The sequence below is a fragment of the Numenius arquata genome, chromosome Z (assembly GCF_964106895.1).
Source record: "Numenius arquata chromosome Z, bNumArq3.hap1.1, whole genome shotgun sequence".
NCBI lineage: Eukaryota > Metazoa > Chordata > Aves > Charadriiformes > Scolopacidae > Numenius > Numenius arquata.
Genome location: NC_133616.1, coordinates 56,729,048 through 56,749,881, shown reverse-complemented (window position 1 = coordinate 56,749,881; position 20,834 = coordinate 56,729,048). Strand labels below are relative to the sequence as shown.

General features: G+C 39.8%; 1 protein-coding gene across 1 annotated transcript in view; it reads right to left on the bottom strand.

The window, feature by feature from the left end:
- The window catches only part of ADAMTS19 (ADAM metallopeptidase with thrombospondin type 1 motif 19), a 146,615-nt gene extending 130,878 nt beyond the window's left edge, over positions 1 to 15,737 (bottom strand). Inside the window, exons 1-2 of the mRNA XM_074166133.1 lie at positions 15,659 to 15,737; positions 14,103 to 14,710 (exon numbers count right to left, since the gene is read on the bottom strand). Coding sequence (XP_074022234.1) covers positions 14,103 to 14,710; positions 15,659 to 15,737 — 687 coding nt within the window. The remainder of the gene's footprint in view (positions 1 to 14,102; positions 14,711 to 15,658) is intronic.
- Between the last annotated feature and the right edge of the window lie 5,097 nt (positions 15,738 to 20,834).

The window sequence follows — 20,834 nt, the reverse complement described above, 5'->3', positions numbered from 1 at the left end:
ACCACAATTTAAAGCCTGGTTTTCAATTGAAACATCTGCAAAACAAACAATTGCAGTTGCACGCCAATGTACATACATGAAAAATGTTTGACAGAAGCATAAATACTCTAAATCCTACACAGCTATAATTACTGTGTAAATAAACATATTTTTTTGCTAAACTGGAGCTGCCTAAATTTTGAATACACATTCTCTACAGCTATACGTCTATTAATCTATCAAGTGTTTAGGCTCTACATCCTTTAAACGAAGGGGGGAAAATGTAGAGGGAAGAAAGAGAGACAATATAGAGATGATCTGGATTTTGAGTTTGCAGTACATGAAAATCCATTTTCTTTCACATACACAGTTTCATGTTCACTCAAGAAAAGTATTCCAAAGATATATCTTTAAAATCATAAATTCAAAATTATTAACACCTAAAGATTTATACAACTACAAACTAAGAAATGCAGACTTACCACAGGCATGTTCTTATTTCTTTTCCTTATGCAGCACTCTGGAAAGTTTACGAGGTACAGAAAGCCTACTACTCTTAGCACAGGTGATTTTATTTTATAAAATTTTAAAAGGAAATTAGTGTTTCTGATCCAAGTGCTACAAACCATTGTTGAAATGGGAAGTCAAATTTTACATTACATATGTGACAGTCAATTTAAAACCTATTTTCAAGACACACTGGGTTAAAGACACACTGAAAAAACTTGATTTCTAAACTTAAATTAAAAAACTATACTGTATGCATTTGATCCAGGCAACTATGCAAGGATTCACAATATCACTATTGGCAAGGCAGACTTCATCAGTGGTACAGCTATTAAATGAGCAGAATACCTACAACTGCACACAAAGCACACTCTGCAATCCTTAAGGAAACAAATACGATATTTCCAACCTTAGATGCCTAAAACAATACAGATTTCATGGCAACCATAACTATGTCACTAAAAAAAACATCACCGATTCTGCCAACCACCATGATCATTTCTCCCTTCAGTCAGTAGCTCCTACTCGTTATCTCAGAAGGTTGAACTTATTAGTAAAAACTAGTTAGATTGTGGAATTATTCTTATCTCTGTAGTAGATTTGCTTCTATTACAGAAGCAACAGAAGCTTTGAGGAAGGGCTAGAGAGCCTTAAAGGTTGCCTCTTTATTCCAATGAAATAAGATGAATTAATAAAATAGGTATCTTTTGCTCAGAAACCTTGCCTAACATTAAGTATTTATTATTGTTTAAGAATAATGACACTAAAGACCATCCTATGTCTCTTTCAAAACCACTGTGTTTATCTTAACTATGATCAAGCCCTGATATTATGGCAAGAAGGTAATCACATTATAATTAAGACCAGAAGAGACTTTCTCAATTTTATAACATTAAAAGGGAAGATAAATGGAGTTGTTGTTATTGTTAGAGAAAAACCATTTCATGGATGACAGCCTCAAAACCTTCAATCTGCTCTGGCCAATATATGGTCAATAAAGCAAGATACGGTATTCCACCCTCTCTGTCTAAACCCTAAGCAGATCCAGATCTGATTTCATACCAATTTAGATCAATGGTAGTGCTGTGATAATAAACATAAAGTTATGTTATATAATCAAGATTCTGATTTTATGGTGTGTAGAAAAGATACTGTCTGTATCTTTATGTTACAAAATTAATTTATTTAAAAAATAATAATTAATGAATGGAGCTAAAGCTAGTAAAGAGAAGGAAACGAGAAAGCATCATCTGTGCAAAAGTAATGAAATGGCCACCTAGCTTATTCCTCTTCACTTGCATGAAAAAAACCTAATAGTCAGAAATGAATTTAATTAAAATGGAATTTATTATTCGACTAAGAGACTACATAAGAGAACACATAAACTTTCTGTACTCGCAGCTCTAAATGGCCAACTACAATCAGAATCTTTTGGGCTTTTTTCAAAGAAGTTCTTTCAACAGTCTCACAGCATTTTGGCCTTCAGGTTTCATAGTTTGATCTTTCCTTATGTGGACTAGAGAATTACTTTTTTATTTATATGAGCTCTCATTTTCATGTAAGCCTATGTTTCAAGAAGCTGAAAGACACAGTTATAGTACAACAACTCACGAGGACCATGCTTTCAGTTTGGTTCCTCAAAAACACAATCATCACAGCTGACCATGATTCAAGCAGAGTTTCCAAATGATCTAAAGGTAGTAACTACCATTACAAAAGGAAGCATTAACCAACTACCAAGGCTGTGAAACCAAAGGAAAAATTCAACTATATCAAAAGCTTGAGTCCTATGGACAAAAGTCTTCATTTTGTCCTCCACACAACATACAGCAGACAGATGTTTTATGTTGCATGACTTCAACTCCATTGCTGGTGCATGCACTGATTGGCTAATGAATGAAGATCCATCTTGCTTGTTGCCTGAAATGTTCTGGAAAGCCTTATTTTATTTTGCTTCAAAAAGTATGCTGGAGCACCATGCTCAACCAACCACAGATGACAAATATAAATAAAATAAAACTGCAATCAAACTGAAAACCAAGATACAATTATACACGAACAAACATGATACAGCCCTTTACTTGCACAATTCAAAGCAGAACTCGCATAAAAATCCATTTCTAAAACAGCCACCTAACCTGTAAATTATGTCTATCAGATTGTCATAACTGAGTGATGCATGATGATAACAATCACTTCATTTTTCTCATCAAGTATATGTTGTATTAAATGGAACACCACCGTTGATTTACCATTAAAAAAAAAATTCAAAACCCCAACCATATCCCCTTTCCAGAATAAATACAACAGCTTCTCTAAAGTGAGCCAGGATTTAGAAAAAAAAATTCCATAAAACTTAAGTTAAAAATTCTTTACAATGAACTGGTTTAGTGATATTCCAGACCATGTATTATATAACAACATTTCAGTAATTATTAATATTGTATAAGAAAGTCCCTTTGCATAGCTAAACACAACTAATCCTAGAAAAAGCAACACCTATGGAAAAATATCACCTATGGAAAAAATCCTTGCGGTTAAAGACTCGGTGCTTGTAAAGATGTGTTTCTTTAGAGCATTTTGGTGTAATATAAGTAACTTCAGCACTTCTTGTGGCAAGACTAAAAACCACTCTTTTTGGAGTATCAGTCAAACTGCTGTACCTTTAGATAATGAAACTGCATTAACCCCATTTCTTTAGTGCAAGCCTGTATTTAATCCGCTAAGAATCTGAAATAATATTTTATGTAAGCAAAAATATAATAGTACACAAAAGATGAGCACAAAGCATTCTACAACGAGTCCCACACAGGAGATTTAAACGGAAAATATCAGCAACCATGTCTGTAACCTGCATTAGATAAAACACCTAGACTAGCATTAAAAAGACCAATACAAGAGATCTGAGTTTAAATTGATTCCTCTGTGTAAAACACTCAAATAGTGCATACCAATGAGCTACCACCTTTCAAGCCCATGTTCTTTCATTGTAGCCACAGAGGGATGTGGCACAGCTCCAAAACCCGCCCATGATTGCCCATGGAGAAATTTAATCTCTGCTAATCCTTATTGAAATATCTGTCCACGACTCCATTATTTTGGTTTTCTTCTGAGAGAGGGGCTGAACTGCATTCAAAGACTATTTAATTCAAGGCAACACTCCATGAAACTCAGTTGAGTTCAAATCTACAATTTGCCAAAACTACTAACTGGAAAACAGTAATTCAAGAAAGGAAAATAAATTGTATTTATGGGCATAGAACTATAATTCAACAAATCAAGTTAGTCCATCTATAAAATAAAGTTATGCTTAGACTTTTTATATCTCTGTCTAGAATTACATTAATGCAGAACTGGTGGTTTTATGAGAAATAAATAAGACTCTCACAATTTATTATCATTTTAGATTAACACGCTTAAAAACGTTAAAAATATATAGAAGTCATATACTTCTATGACTCCACTCCTAACTGAAATTCATATTCCATTTTATTTCCAAACTATGCATAGTTTTTTTGCTTTTAACTTCTTAGTCCAGACTCTCCTTCCCCTTCTTTTGGGAAAAAAAACCAAACTAATTTACCTTTTGTTGCACACAGAAACTGAAGTTCTGCCACCCTCATGAAAGAAGGAACAGTATCTAATTATTTTTCAAGGACTATTATTTCAACTAAAAGGAAAAAAAAAAGATTTTGTAAGAAAGCTTTTTTCCTTTTTTTAAAAGGTAGAGAGCTTGATTTTATGTGCGTAAGAATACAAATGGTGAGCAGAATAGAGTAGCAAGTAGCATCAGTCTGACTGGACACTTTTAAGAAAATTTGTTTATATGAAACAAGCAAAAGATGAATCACTAAAAATGAAATAAGAAAGGAAGGTTATTTCCAACACAAATAATTTGGGATTAGAAGCAAAAAAACCCCACCAAATGGACAAAGAAGAAATTTTTGTTATTATGCTTCCTTAGATAAGTCACTACAGAAGAAACAGGTGATCAGCCAGAAAAAGGGAAATATACTTGGACTATCAGTGAGAAATTGGAAAATTAAATTTTTTATATATGTCCACTTTAGTCTATAAACCCTCTTCTACTTTTAAATACCTCACTCCCCTCATATGTTACCTACTAAATATTTGGGGTGATGTCCATTTATGTCCTAGAGGGACAAAAGATATTGGGGATCTATCTAGGCATAAAATCACCTAAGCAACTTCCTATCCCCTAACTTGCAACAAGCTTGAAAATTCTCAGAAAATTTAGAAAATTTCCTATGTTAGAAGAGTTTCACACAGAGCTTATAACAGAAGTACACATCCAGACAGCTTTATGCTTAGACAGTACTTTCAAAAAGCAAATTAAGCAAGAGCACAACTAAATGTTAAGCCCTAAGAACATGTCTAAAAACCTGCCTTTATGTTCCCTGCCCATAGCAAGAATAAGAACTCACCCTTCACGCACTGCTGCATCCCAGAATAACAAGGGTTCAGCTTTTTTCTGTCTCCTATCATGTCCCTTTTTTCCCCTGTCTCACCATCTTCAGAAGAAAAGCAAAACAACTCATACAGGAAGCCCTGAAGCAGAGTTAAACACCTGAGCTTTCAATTTGTTTTGTTGCTGAGTTTTCAAGGTTATCATCCGATCGCCAGGCCAATTGGCATTCTCACTGACAAAAAGAGCACTGAGAAGTGTAAGCATATCCGAAGCAGTTTAACATTTTATATAAAAGATGGCATTACTATAGTGGCTAGAGGCATTACTTGGGCACTTCTCCCAGCCAGCATGTCCTTAAGCCCAGAGGGATGGAACACGACATATACTCTGTACTGAATCATAAAAAGTTGTCCCCAGCTGATTTAACATCACATGCAAAAATATCTCTGTTTTTATTAACATACTGCTATCTAAATAAGCTTGACCTGATTTGACCTAGTTAAACTTCTGACATCTAATGAGAACTTAAGGTAGCACAGCTGAGATCATAAAACAAGCATATGCAATTGTTGGAGAATAATCACACAGAAACTAAATCACTTCACAAGTCAGTTTTGGGCACATTTCTACATTTTTGGATGTAAAACTCATTCAGAAAATAATTCTAACTGAAGTACTGGTTGATCCAAGAAAAACATTCACAGAACAGACTTCCAAAAAATTTTACTTCTATTCACTTACGTGCAGATGCATGTATTATTAGCAACTAATGTTACGATATCCATTTATCATTCTAAATACATTGTTCTGCAATTAACACTAGAAATGTTCTTCATTCTTTCCCCTCCAAATAATACTTACTTGCTTATTTTATGCCATTATTAGAAGCAATAGAAATAACCAAGAAGACCAGTTGTCCAGGCAATGACAGGTTAACAACAAAAGGTTGACTGAACTGCTAATGCACAACAGATGTACATCTGATTTTAAATATAATATAGATATTTTGGGCTATAGGTTTATAAAAGTTTGACCAACTATGGTCTGGCTATGCAATATAACACACACATGCACGTGCTCAGCATATATCACACTATTTCCATTACGTTGCTAAACAAGGAGCTACCAAGCAACCCTCATGCAATGTCCCTAAAGTCACCAGTGAGAGACCTGAGTAAACCAAGGAAAGGCACATGTGCTGCCGAAGAACTTCTGAAAACATCTCATTCTCCCTCAAATCCAAATGGCTTCGACTCATCCTTTTCTATCCTGGTAGATCTCTTTATCACACATCAGAGTGTGCACCATTCGTATGCTATTTCTACCTGACCATCAGTCTTCACAGACGACTCCTTGAATATCCTCACCTACCATCAACCCCACAATGACTCTCACACCTGATGCTTTCTGTTGTTTCCCTCCTATTTCCCAGCTCCTCTATTTTTATGGTATTACATCTTGGAAATCATGGATGTTCCTATTCTTTCCCCTGTCACAATCTGTTATTAACTGCCAAAAAGAATAAATCTTTTAAAAAAGAAAGACAAAGAACAGTGTTTTTAAAATAAAATTGCAAGGGTTGCAACATAGAGAACATTTGTTTCTTTTAAAAACCCTGGTTAATTTGCTGTAGAAGAAACAACTGGCACATATTATAAAAAGTCAGGGATACAAGACTTGGAGAAAATGCTAATTTTCACTAACCTTAACAGTTGTAGCTGAGAGAGGCTCAGTGTTCTGTCTTTTCTTTTCAAAGCAGTTACCTTCAAATTAGGTCATCAAAACTCTAGTCATTTAACTAAGACAAAAATTTTAATAATTAATGGACTTACCTAGTTTTTCTGATTTACCATCTCACTTCTGTATCTTGCAAAATAACCTTGATAACTTTATACTTATTAATAACAGAGCAAAGCTGCTTTCTGTTCAGGGCTGACACTTCCACTCATGGCTTACCTCACTCACTTATGTCTACTGATGACAAATTTTACATTGCCCACTTAAAGAGGTTTAAAACACAAATAAGGCATAAGTTAAAAGTTATAAAGCAAAACTTGGTGAACCTGTGACCTGTGAGAAAGGGATACGCACAGAGTACCCTCATTAACATATTTATTTCTGTCCCTCTCAGCGAAGTTTCATTTCTTTAACGAACTTGCAATGGAACAGTAGGCAGACTATGCACTAGGAAGTAACGAGTTTAGAATTCTAAATAGGTAACTGAAAAAGCCTCCAAAAAAACCACCTGTAATTTCCTGCATCTTTCTGTCTTGAGCTAGCCCTAGTTTTCAAAAGGAGAGATCTAAACACATATTTTACTGCTTGTATTTTTCCTCTCTTTCATTTCAGTATCCCAGGAAGCTGGGTGCACAGAAAGAGGGAGTATGTACTTCATTTCATCCTGGCAGCCTTTAAGGATAATCCTATTTAATTTTATAGTCCTCCCTCTGCAATGTCATACTTTAGCCTGTATGTATCAAATGGACCATGAATATTGCTAAAAATCTTTTTTCTTTTCACTTTTATGAAAAATTGATGGTGATCTCTGTCTTCTAATGCTTACCCTCAGCACAGAAGCAGCTGTAATTGTCTCCAGCTTCTTTTGGAAAAGCACTTTGTCTAGAATTTACTCAATATCAATGAATAACTGCAACATCACTGAAGTGGGAAGGCAGGGGTGCTATTTTTGGTTGATAAAAGGCTTGGTACTTAACCCATTTCAGGCTTGTAACTGTATGGTCCAGGATGTGTAATGGGACAGTGGCTCTCCAGCTTGATCAAAATAAGAAGTCTATTAAGAAGTCTCAGAGCCTTACACCAGGAGTTCACAACCTGTAATAGCACAGCTTCCTAGGGCCAATTTATTGAGTTGCTCCTGAACGCGTGCTCCAAGACGCCTCACAAAAGCAGGGATGCTCACAAAACCAAGGATTTACCTTGCATGTGCACAGCGCAGCAAATGTCAGGCTCACTACCCACACCCAATGCAAACAACTTATGCATTCCCAGTCACTGTGACCCTATGCCAGGAAAGGAGTTGCCACTGAAAGAAACTCTACAACCAAAAGGTAGTATGGCTCTCCAAAACTGTCCAACCTGTCCAAAAATTCAAGTATAGTTGCCATGTCTGACACCACTCTCATTGCAGAATGTGTAACTAAGAACTACATTCACTGGGAGTTTTCCCATATAAAAATGGTGAAATGCTGTGGTTAAAATCCTTCCCTAGGAGGAAGGATGCCAAAACAAGGATTGAGCGTTTTCTCAGGCTGAATCCTATCCTCAAGAGTGACTGTGGGCAGAACTTTAGGAACATAGAATATACATTTTTATTTTATTACTATTGTTCTATTACAATTTCTTTCATCTTGTTCTAAGAAAACCTGCAAAGTCAGACTATCCTCAACGGATAGATAGAAAACAAAAAATTCCAGTTTTGCAGAAGCTCTATGTGTTGTCCTGAATTTTAAGGGTCACGTGAACTTAGAACCCCGTAAAAAATCTAAAATATTTTGAATCCATCATGTGTTGTTCCCTTACTAGTTAATAGCTAGTTAATAGCACTAATCTTCAAAACACAGTTTGTCAGGAATAAAAAAATCATACATTTCCTGTAAAGGTCCTTCAGGGTTTTTTTCAAATCTTACTGAAGTAGCATATAAGCATTCCATTAGCCAAAGAAGTCGCGTAGGTTTTTTCACATCCTAACTTATTTCAGTTTTATTGTAAAGGTAAGACGTTACCACGGGAAGTATTTATTAGAATGCTGTTCAATGATATTTGGCACTTCTCTGCATGACACAGAACTACTGACATCCATTCTTTTGCTGATGCTGGCAGCACTGCTTCGGACAGTGCTCTTCAAATGAATATTAACAGCTAGAGTAAATCTGGGACTACTTCTCTATAAATTATTGATCAGATTTTTAAATACCTCCTTGTTAATGGCAGTGAGGCCTAATAAAAGCACCATACACTTCTCTAGAGAGACCTCTTCCCTGGATTGGATTGGAGAAGTGTTAAGACTTGTTCCCACTCAAGTCACTGGGAAAATGCACATTAATTTTCACTGCAAATACTATTTGACACTGACTCTTCAGGGATTTAGAGAACTATGAATATGCTATTGACCATTTCACATTCTTCAGATCCAGTAAAAATACAGAACCACACAGACTGATTTTAAAGCTTCTCTCCAGTAAACTAACCCAGCTGGCAATGCTGTCTGTTTAGGCCGATCTCCACGCATGTTCTGTTAGACAACCTGCTAAGTGCTGTGACTAACAGCATAGCTGGATGGAGCTGCATTCTCCTGTCTATCCTCTGTGTATACATTTGCTCCTGTTTGCACTTCCTAACAGCCTAAACATATCACTTTGCTTTAGGTATAAGAAGACATTCAAATCCTTTCTCTACCTAGCTGTTCTCTATTTATTCCAGACTGCTTCAGCTAAAAAGAAAAAGAACCATTGGGAAAATCCCTGCCTGTCACCACATAACCATAGAGTACTACCTAAGCAATGAAGTGCTGAGAAAAAGTGACATTAAATGCCTCCCTTTCTGAAATGAAAGGCATAAGGGGTAAAGCACACATTTGCTTTGTTTACAGTTCTCTTTGGGGAAATGCAGTGAGACTACTTCAACTTCCATGCTAGCAGCAGAGCAGATCGTTGCTAAAGAACCAGTCGTCAGATTTCTTAATTCTAAATCCACAGTAAGTTTCTCCTACAGCATGCTTTAAAAGAACTACCAGTTGTAAATTATATATTTACCGGTCACAAATAAAACTGTTCAACGACATTTTACATGCTTTTTTTCCTTACTTCAAATATTACCGCAAAAACACAGGCAAGCAGTAGAAATGATCATTTTAATAATTAATGGTCCAGCTCTGCAATTCATCACTTTGAGAACAGCAGTCTCTCTGGCATCAGCAAGACTGCTTACATGCTGGTATTTGGCTAACGATGAACAACAAGTAGGCAGGCAGCATACAGATCGAGAATTCTTGGAAACCTATCCTTATTCATCTTCCCACAGAACCAGTGCAGAATCCCAAAACGTACTCAGAGCAAACCCTATTGAGGTACAAAAGGATGTAAGAATTGTGTTTTACCAAGGAGTTGGATGGGGCTGTCATCCGCTGATTATGCGAGCTCTGAGATTACATCCAGCTCATAGTGATGGAGCTTCATGCATCTCTCCAGTCTTTAGTTTGATTAGAAAATACCCATTGAGTTATCTTTCGTTCATTTGCCAAGATAGTTGCCAAATAAAGCCAATGCTGGCAGTCAGAATTTGGTTAATAATTATCTGGGAGTACAGCTCTCATTTTCCACTTCTATATTCACATGATTCACATGGTGAGCTAATGAACCCCATTATTATCACCCCTCCATACTGGCTTTTGACTAACAGCTCAAGAAAAAACACACTACTAAAGCTCTCAGGAACTATGAAATAAAATATATGGGGAACCTTTAATGTTGTGCTGTATGCCACGTGCTTTTCCCAACTACAGCCATTGAACTATTCAAAAAGTATCTATATCCCATTTCAAGAGGAAAAGGTGCCTAACACCTGCACCAATATTCTTTTGTCTTTCTGCCTATAGCAGGAGCAGATAAGATTTCTACATAGACATTTTTTCCATTTCCTGAATGTCACTGGCATGTCAGATGTCTCCATGCCTTGAGAAGCTGGAATGAACACCAGCATCCCAACTTGGACAGCTCAACAATTTCATGCAAGGCCTTTACCTCCTTTTATTGAAGATCCATTATCTTTTCACAAAACTAGCCCTATAGCATCAGCTACACATCTATCTTGTCACATATGACCCTTCCCTGCACATCATGGTTGGACTCAATGATCTGAAAGGTCCCTTCCAACCTAGACAATTCTATGATTCTGTGATGGCCAAACTTCTTCTATTGGTCTTTACACTTCTTCACACTTCTTCCTGTGAGGCAAAATCACTGTTGTCTGTCAGACAACAGTGGAGTACTGCATCCAGCTCTGGAGTCCCCAGCACAGGACATGGACCTGTTGGAACAGGTCCAGCAGAGTGCCATGAAAATGATCAGAGGGCTTGAGCACCTCTCGTATGAGGACAGGCTGAGAGAGTTGGGGTTGTTCAGCCTGGAGAAGTGAAGGCTCCAGGGACCTTCCAATATCTAAAGGGGACCTACAGGAGAGATGGGGAGGGACTCTTTATCAGGGAATGGAGCGATAGGACAAGGGGTAACAGTTTTAAACTGAGAGAGGGGAGATTTAGGCTAGATATTAGGAAGAAATTCTTTCCTGTGAGGGTGGTGAGACACTGGAACAGGTTGCCCAGGGAAGCTGCGGATGCCCCATCCTTGGAAGTGTTCAAGGCCAGGCTGGATGGGGCTTTGAGCAACCTGCTCTAGTGGAGGTGTCCCTGCCCATGGCAGGGGGGTTGGAACTACATGATCTTTAAGGTCACTTCCAACCCAAACCATTCTATGATTCTATGACTACAGCTACTTTCCTCAGTGAATTAAGAGATTCACTAAAAGGCCACTATCTAAAGAGCATAATGGTAGAAGTTTTGTTGTTAGACAGAGATGCTGTATTTCACACTGAAAAGAAAAATTGCCCAGTGGAATCTAATCTGCATATTAAGGGACTTACAGCCCACTTGTTTGGCTTTCCAAAGTGTATGCAACATAGTAACTCTAACCCAAAGTCTGCAAGGCTTTGAAATGAGAGCGTTATCTAAGACATTCATACCATATTTTCTCTGAAATGTCTTTACATTTAAAATGAAAAAACAAACTGTAACTACAAAAATTTATTTGTAGGGTCAAGTTTCAATGGATTTTTACATCTTAAAAAGGAAAAATGTAGTTTGAAATACTGCTTGGCTCTTTTTGCAGGGCAAGGCCAAGAGGATACAGGATGGAATACGCAATGTATGTATGATGTTTTTTCAAGACTCTTGGAAACAGAGCAACTTACATATGTGACAAAGCCCAAGCCATGACTGAATAAAGAATGACAAATAACTTAAGATTTGTTATGACAACTTTGACATAATAGCACTGTGCAATTTTTTTTTTTTTTTTTTACTATGTGCCTGACGCAGCAACACTCTCAGGAAGAACAGCTGCTTAACTATTTCACTGCAAACAAGACTATGCAGTTGAGGATCATGACATCACCAGTCAACATCAACGACAGTTTCCAATTTTATTTGAGATACAAGGAATAGTTTCTATTTCAGCTGCAGCTTTCTGAATGGGGAACGTGATCTGGGCACATGCAGGCGTAGACAGCCGGTAGGCTGGGAGTAAGCTGGTACTCCTAGGAAAAGTCTGACTGAATCAAAAATTACTAATGGGGTTCCTAGGGAACTGGGGTCTATTTAAACAGTGAATTTCAATTTATAAATAAAGTCAAAGGAATTACAGATATGCAATGATGTACGTCACTTTTGAGTAATAATTCTCTCTACCAATTTATTTGCGAAGATTTCTCTAAACTAATTTTATGCAAACACCATGTCGAAGGAAGTAAAATTCTAACAAGAAAAAGGAGAACAGAAGTCAACTGCTTTTCCAGAACATAAAAATCCTTTACCTGATTGCTTTCAAACCACCTTCAGTTGACTTCCAATATTATTCTTCACAATTAATCTTGCTACCATGCTTTGGAAAATCTGACAAAATGTCAATAATTAGATGCCAAGCAGTCAATAATTACACGCCAACAGTTGTGTGAAACTTGGCAGTTTTACCTTGCAAGAGTGCAGGCAAATATTTTACTTGGTGTCAATCCACATATGTTCCCTCTCCACCACTTTAAGTTTGGGGTTTGACTTTTGAATAAGTACAAACAGGCAAATGAATAAGCAGTCCAAATTTCCACATTTTACCTAGTTTCACTTCATGACCATGCAAATAAAAACCGGGCAGGATCTTCATGAATCAATAATGGAACAAGTTAGATGCTCAAATTCGGAAAGAAATACAAGAAAATATCTATCATACGACTGTGGTGATTTACACCCATCTAGCCACCCTAAAAACCCAGAATCATGATGATGTTAACTCTCCCTAGCGCCATTACTGTTTGTATTCTATATTCTGCAAAGTGCTACAGGCATGTGAATTTATGATGCTATATAAAGGCCCAAAATCAGAATAATAGTAGGAATAATTGTTTTTGGTTTAAATCCTGCCAGCATTTTACATCATCGCAGCTGCTCTCTACTCTTTCCATCCACCCCCAAGTATCTTGGGATTACAGCTCACTGGATCACCACTGCTTTTGTCAGCGTGCCCAATTCCGGTTCTTTATCTGGTAAAAAGCATGACTGATCTGAGAGAAATTATAGCAGGTGAAATTTGTTTTAAATAAGGGAGGTATGCCACGGAAGTAATTACTATTCAAAAGGTCCTACTGCATTAACATTTCTGCTGAGAATATACTCATTGTGTACTTCTATGAAGGAACTGAATGGAAAGAAGGGTATGGAGCCCCAAATCCAAGTAACTACAGGTTCCACAACTGGAAAGTTGTGAGGTAGAGAAAAAAGGCCAAAGGAATGAGAGAAAAGGAGTAATGAAGATGAGAAAGCAGACATAAAATATTAGTAGAAGTAGGAAAGACAAAACAGTCCGAAAACGGAGATGTAGAGGATAGGTATGATAACACAGATGAGAGAGAGAACTTTAGAATATAGGATGGAAATGATGAACAAATGGATTACAGAAGAACGGGAGGAAAGATAATCATACAGGGAAAAGGAAGGAGAGTGAGCATAGAAGTAACTAATTACAGGCACACACTGAGGAACAAGATAAAATCAGGGATGGAGATGAGAAAAGTTGACGAAAGAATGGCATAAGAGTAAAAAGGAGATCCAAAAAAGAAAGGTATGGGACTGAGGGACAAAAGTGTATCGGGAAATGGCACAAAGAACACCAAAACTTTACAGGACAAGGGCACAAGTAGGATTTGAGAAAAATTATGACTGAGATATAAAAGCATGATTGGCAAAATGGTTACAAACGGGGGTAAGTGCAGGGGTCGGACCCAAGAGGGTATGAAAGAAAAGCTATGAAAGACTTTAGGAAAGGGATGAGAGTGAAAAGCAGCAGATGAAGCTGACATTTGGATGGAGACCTTGGTGCTACCCCTGCATGCAAGGTCATCTTACCAATCCACCACAGGTACTGAAGGAGGCGAAGGAGCCTGGGTAGCGGAGGACAGCACCACTGTAGTAACAAGCTCTCTCAGGTTGAGACTGTGCAGCACTGGCTGGGCTTTTGCCCTCTCCCCCGAGCCGCTCCTCCACGGCAAAACCAGGAGCCAGGAAGCGGCTGTCCCTCTTGAGCAGCAGGTAGAGCTCCCGAGCAAAAGCTGGGATCCTCAGCAGCACCTCATCTCCGTCCTCTGCTGGGGGTGGTGGTGGTGGTGATGGTGGTGGTGGCAACTGAGAGGCAGCACCAGACCCCTGGGGCAGGGGGGACCAGTGGTAAAACTCCTGAGACTCATACTCATCCTCAGTGTCCTCTTCTGCTGTCTGCCCCACAGCCTGTGCCTGCCCCTCCACCGAGGAGGAGACTGAACGCACCTCCCGGGAACTGCCGGCCACTGGGCTAGGTGTGACTGGGACACTGAGGGTGCTGCTCCGGTTCCCACAGCTGGGGTCAGCACTGCAGCCCCCACCACCACCGCTGCCACCTGTCGGCTCCTGCTGGCCCCTGCTCCACAGTGCAGGGAAGACGATCTCCCACTCCTCAGTTTCTTCTGAAGCATGGAGACCTGCAGGAAGGCCAGCAGATGCTTTAAATGAGTGGAGCACCCAGGTGCATAAAGCATTTGCCAGAAAACTACCCTATGCCCTCTACAACATGCTCCTCCTGGCTCCCAGCCCACCACGCATCCCACCCAAAATACTGCAGGCTCCATTTGGCCCTTTCATCCTGTGCTCATACACGGCAGATGGGCCAGCCCCTAGATGCCTCTGTGCCTGTTCGGGAGTCTGGGACACACCACCGTCCTCGTAAAAACCGAGAGAGAGCTGGGGCTCAACCTGGGCAGAAGCTGTACTTCTATCAGGAGCTGGGGATGTTCTTCATGACCACCACCTCTAAGCAAGAAGAGTTGCACAGAACTTTCATCATTTAGACGAAGTGGCAACTTTTTCATACAGCTAAAAAGAAAATGTTACTTTAGCAGGGAAAACCTGAACAAAAAATTTGAAAATTTCAACCTTGTTCTCAGCATGTTTTGCAAGACCCACTATGATTTCAAAAGTTCAGCCAAACACACACACACCCCACGGCCGTACATTTGCAAGCACACGAACAAGTGGCAGATGCATGCATATGCTGCATCATCATGACCATTTACAATCACTGATTAGCAATGTCGGCGTATTACACGCACCGTAACACAATTTCACCAAAATATCCTGCGCACCAACACTGTGTTTATAAACATGAGTACACACAACCTCCACGAGCCCGAGACAGAAGGGAGTTTAATTCACACATTCATCCTACGCAGGCTGGGATGACACGGCAGCGTTTGAAAACCGGTATCTCGTCCCGACGAGCGCCCTGCCAGCGAGGGCTGGCATTACCTGATCACCCATCCCTCACCGGGGACGGCCTCGGCCGTTAAGGCGCTTAACAACGGGCAGGTACCGCCGTGACACGGCGGCCGCCCCGAGGCTCGGCTCCGGCCCGCGTTAAGGCGCGCACTTACCTGCGGCCAGCCCGCTTGACAGCACGCACAGCTGGTAGAAAACGCAGCAGACGCGGCTCAGGCGCATCCTCCCGCCCATCCCCGTCGGCTCCGAGCCCGCGGGACACCGGCGGGCTGGCAGGACACGGAGGGCCGAGCCGAGCCGAGCCGAGCCGGGCGGGGAGCACCGCGGAGCGCAGCCACCTGGGCGCCCGCGGAGCAACCGCTGGCGAGGGCGAAGCGGGCAGCACCGGCAGCGCAGGATGTGCAGCCCACGGCGGGCGCGTGTGTGCGTGCGTGCGTGTGTGCGTGCGTGTGTGTGGGCGCAGGCAGGCAGGAGCGCGGCCCCTGCGCGCACACAGCGCCCGGCGGCGGGCGGGCGGCTGCGCCCCGGCGGCGGCGACCGCGCTGCCCCCGCCCGCCGCTCGCCCCCACGGGGCGGGACGCGCCGGGCCCCGTCCCGTCCGGCCCCGCCCCGCCCCGCCCGGGCGGGCACCCGGCGCGGCCCCCTCCTTCCTCCCCCGGCAGCCTCCCCCCCCCCGCCTCGGCCATCCCGCCGCAGTGCTCCGTGGAGCGGCGAGCTCCGGCCTCGCCCCGCGGGCACCTTGCGCGGGCGCGGCCGCCGGGAGACCGCGCTTCGCACCCCGCCCGCATCGCCGGGCGTGCAGGGCGGCGGCGCACCGCGGTGCCGCGTCCCCTCCGCAGGAAGGGATTCCCTCGACCCCCTCGTCCTGCTGCACAGCCTTTTTGCCGCGCGTTCAGGGAGCAGCAGAGATTGACCGTTTCTGCCTGGTTTTGTGTAGTTTGGTTGGTTCTAAGCTCCTGATGCCTCCACAGCTCCCCGTGGAAACCCATCACTTTCCACCCCGCCCTTGTCAGCAGAGGAATGATTAAAAGAGGAGTCGAGCAAAAGCTTTAAGTGCATATCTAACATCAGCACAAACGGCAGAAGCAACAGGTAAACGCCTCCCTCCAGAAGCCTCATTTCTTACCATAACTTCTGCTGCTTTACCTACTGCCGATGGTGTCAAAGGTGGCTGTTGTGCCTTAAGGGAAAGCAGAGCATTCTAGTGTGGAGAGGAAAGCCATCTGTGCCGTTTAAGGGTAAGCTATGAAGTTGCAAGAATTCTTTCTAAAAGTAAGTTGTATAAAATGAAAAGCAAAACAAACAAACAAAAATCACATGTTAAGGCTCCAAATAAAAAACACGTTTAGACTCCACAGAAGCCAAGTGCAGCTGGGGTTTGCCCTCTGCTGTGTTCAATAGCTGCTTGAAGCCTATGCTGCATGGGTATGTATTCTCAACTGACTCCAAACAGTATTTTTGAGTAGTCGTTTGGTTTTATAGGAAAAAAAAAAGTTACCATACAGTGGTCCTTTTTTTTTTTTTTTTTTGGCATCTGAGCCAACTTATGCTAAGCAAAATCAGAGGGACTTAGTAAAAACAAGATGACAGATTTACATCTAGCAGTTTAGGAAGAGGGGAGCTTTCCAGAGCCTGCAAACTAGTATTTGCCTGATAATTAGGTTACCTTAAAAATGCATTTAAAGCGAAGCTTTGTTTCCCAAGTAAATAACAACATGCGTACTAATTTGCTAGTTAATAGGCCCAATGCTGCAGCCTTTCCACAGCCAAAACTGTTCTTACAGCTGATTAGGAAATGCTGTAAGATGTAGTTTGTAAGCTTCTGTGCAAACACTAGATACAAATTCTGATTGCATTTTTTAAAAAAAGAACGCAGGATACATAGACAAGATACAAAAAATACACAGAGAAAATCTTTACTTACAGTGCATACAGTTACATCCCAAAAGATATAAATGGGCAGCCAGCAGGAATAAGGGAAAAAGACATGGCGTGTGTGTGTTTTAAAACTGTGAATTGCTGTAACTGTTTTCAATCTGCTGAAGTTAGTCCCTTTGGACCAAATTCTACTTCTCTTATTCACATGTATAATCTTACTAAAAAGACAAAAGAACTGCTTTTGTCAGAAAGGTAAGCAGAACTTGGCCTTTTCAACACAAACTGTAGGGGGTAAAGAGACTGTAAGAAGCCAATTGAGAAAGACTTTAATATGTTTGACTTTATCACCAGCCAAAAAAGGAGGAACATTTCAAATAAGTCTCCACGTATGAATGCAACGCAAGCTAAAGTCAATGTGGAGCTGCAACAAATTTCTTTAGCTCGTTTTATGTTTTCTTTTTATCGTTTCAATAGTTAAAGTAAAAATATAGGGGGAAGTTCTCTATGTTTAACTTTGGGGGAAATGCACTATAAAATAGAGCCCCTACTGGTGTTCATTAGTTTTAACAAAGAGTCTGGTCATAGGTTAATACTGGTAGACGGTATTGTAGCCCACCACATGCTAACTGTCGTCACTGTGAAACTAGTGCGGAGAAGTCTATGTCTAAAAGAATAAGAATTAAAAGAACAAAACAATGCTTTCATACTGCAATTATTTTGCAGAGAGAATAATATTGTATCCACATGTACTGTACAGAAGACTTTATTTTCTTAATCACAAAGCCACCAAAGCTCTTTGCAAAATAGTTTTTATTTTACAGAACATACTGCATGTGTGCTATTATTAACTATTAACTAACTATGCGTTCGTAAAATTGGAAGCGATAGTATCTTCAAACTCAATATAGAGTAAAATGAAAAGAAACACTTAGTTTGCTCCAGTAGATTCTTAAAATTGCGCTTCCTATCTGGAAGGTCTGAGCTGCTTGGCATTCTAAGGGACTCATGCAGAATTGCAGATGCCTTAAGTAAAGGGCGTGTTGATTTGTAAAGTATAACAATGATCCAGACCATCTCACCGACATGAGAAAAACATTTCAGAAAATGAGATAAGGAGTGTATCCTCATCAGTCCTTCCCAATTGAGATAAATCAGCTTAATTTTGTTGAAATCAATAGAGATTTGGCAATTTCCTCTCTTTAGTCCTCCCTGATGTTAAATATACAAAATTGTGCCATCGGTCCCTGAGGGGCAGGCAGGGCAAGGGCTCTCTCAGGCCACCCCACAGGCTGACTTCTCTTATCTTCAGTGTGCCATTGATGATAGTACTCCAATCACTGGTAACATACCACAGACATCTCAAGCGATCTTTTGCAGATGTGGAGGTTGTTCTTCACCTCCATATCCTTCACCACTATAGTTTTATTTAAATCTGTGCTGCAGTTACTGTCTCACTTCATGTGAGGAAGGGTAGAATTTTCCCCCCATCACATAGTGAATCTGCTTCAGCTATTTAATTCTGGAGATTAAGATAAGTATGAAAAAATCATGCTGTTGAATTCGAAATGTGAGCTTCTAGCAATACAGACACCACCATCAGTCAGGGATTTTCCTTAGTTTATTTTTTCTTTTTACTTAATCATCTAACTGTAAAAGCTATCAAGTTTATACATACAAAACTGTTTTAAAATTACCTCAGCTTTACAATACATAAAAAATTGCCTCAAGTAATTGTTACCAAAAACCCTCAAACCTTTAATCCACTTCACAGGGAAATAGTTGTTAATTATTTGTACACAAGCTTTATATATATCTGATTGATGATATCATTGCTTTTTTAAAAATCATCGAGTACATTTGTTTCAAATTTTTACAACTTAGCAATATATGCTAGATGAATGGAAAAAATCTATTCTGTTTTGAATGGTGCTTGCTACCTTGAGGCCACATATCATATGACGGTTGAGATTAGAAACAGAAACTCACATCTTCCTGTTTCTAGGGTGCTTTGCAAATGTTATCTCAGTATAAATAAACTTATTTAAAGGCAGATTGAACTCTTTTTTTTTTTTTATCTGCAAGATATATGTGAACGAATGCAAATTTTCTCCACTTAAGTGTGAACGAAATGATTTTTTTTCCATTTTAGAAAATATTGTGTTCCCTATCCCTTCAATTGAAGAGTGATTTTCCACTGCCTGTTAGCTCATGGATTCTGAATGTTTAATCTGTAATTCTATACTGTTATTTACGTGCTCAAAATGAAGGGTTTATTTAAAATGTATGTATTTAAGACCACTTCAAACAACTTCTCTTTAGCAGATCTTGCTTCAGAGCAAATCTCACAGTTACATCTAAACTCAGTAGTACAATCAGATGACCTGTGGAGTAAGATGTGTGTTGAACTATTGTGAGCTTAATACCTCTACTGGTTTAAATTACAAAAACTTTAAAAGTGCAAAGCTAAGCTCATAGCAGCTCAAAGCTATTATGCTATGCCACCGATTCTTATGATCCTTTTGAGTTTAGGTAATTCAGTGACATCTACTCCCAAGTCACAGTTGTTACCTTGTGAGTTAACTTCAAGAAGTCATGTTGTGAAATTGATCAAGATCTTTGTGGATGGTACATATAGGTTAAAATACACTTTCAACACACCATTTATATAGGATGTTTGGCAGAGTCACCATTTAACCAGAATAAACTTTCACGGCTCTTTTAATATACCCTTTTCATTTGGCCACTTTTTTTTTCTCAGAAAAATTGATGCTTGGCAATTGCTGACAATTTGACAGAAAGCTGAATCTGTGCAATGGAAAGTACCAACTGTACAATGGAAAGTACCAACTTCTACTCAAGTTGAAGCCATTTAAAAGACAGCAAGGCTCTCTTTGTGAACCTGAGTCCCACATAACTTGCCAAGATAAAGTCTCCCACAAAGAGGAGCTTCCTCAAATTTCTAAACTGGAAATCATGTATCAAGCAAATATATCACTCGATCAATTACGGGGAAAAGGCTAATCCAAAATGACTACAAATAACTGCCATTTTTGGAACACCTTAAAAAAACAAGACTTCAAATTTGAAACCTGCAAGTCACCTGTTGGAGAAAAAAAAATTGTTAATGTGGGAGAAAGCTTCTCTGAGGCAGAAATCGGGTCTTTCACTTTTGAACATAAAATGTAAGTTAAACTAACACAAGAAACAACATAATAGGTCAACATCTGGAACTGCGTACAAAATTCTGTGGCATTTATGATCAAACCAGAATAATTTTCAACTACATTAGACTATTAGTGAACGTTAGGTAGATGTCTACTATGTTTAGACTAGTAAGTTTAAGAGATTCTATGAGCCATAGTTATCCCAAACCTACTAGGCAACCAGTCTGTTTCATTTATGCAGAGATATGGAGAAATCATGTTAAGAATTATACAGTGAGTTAAAAATACC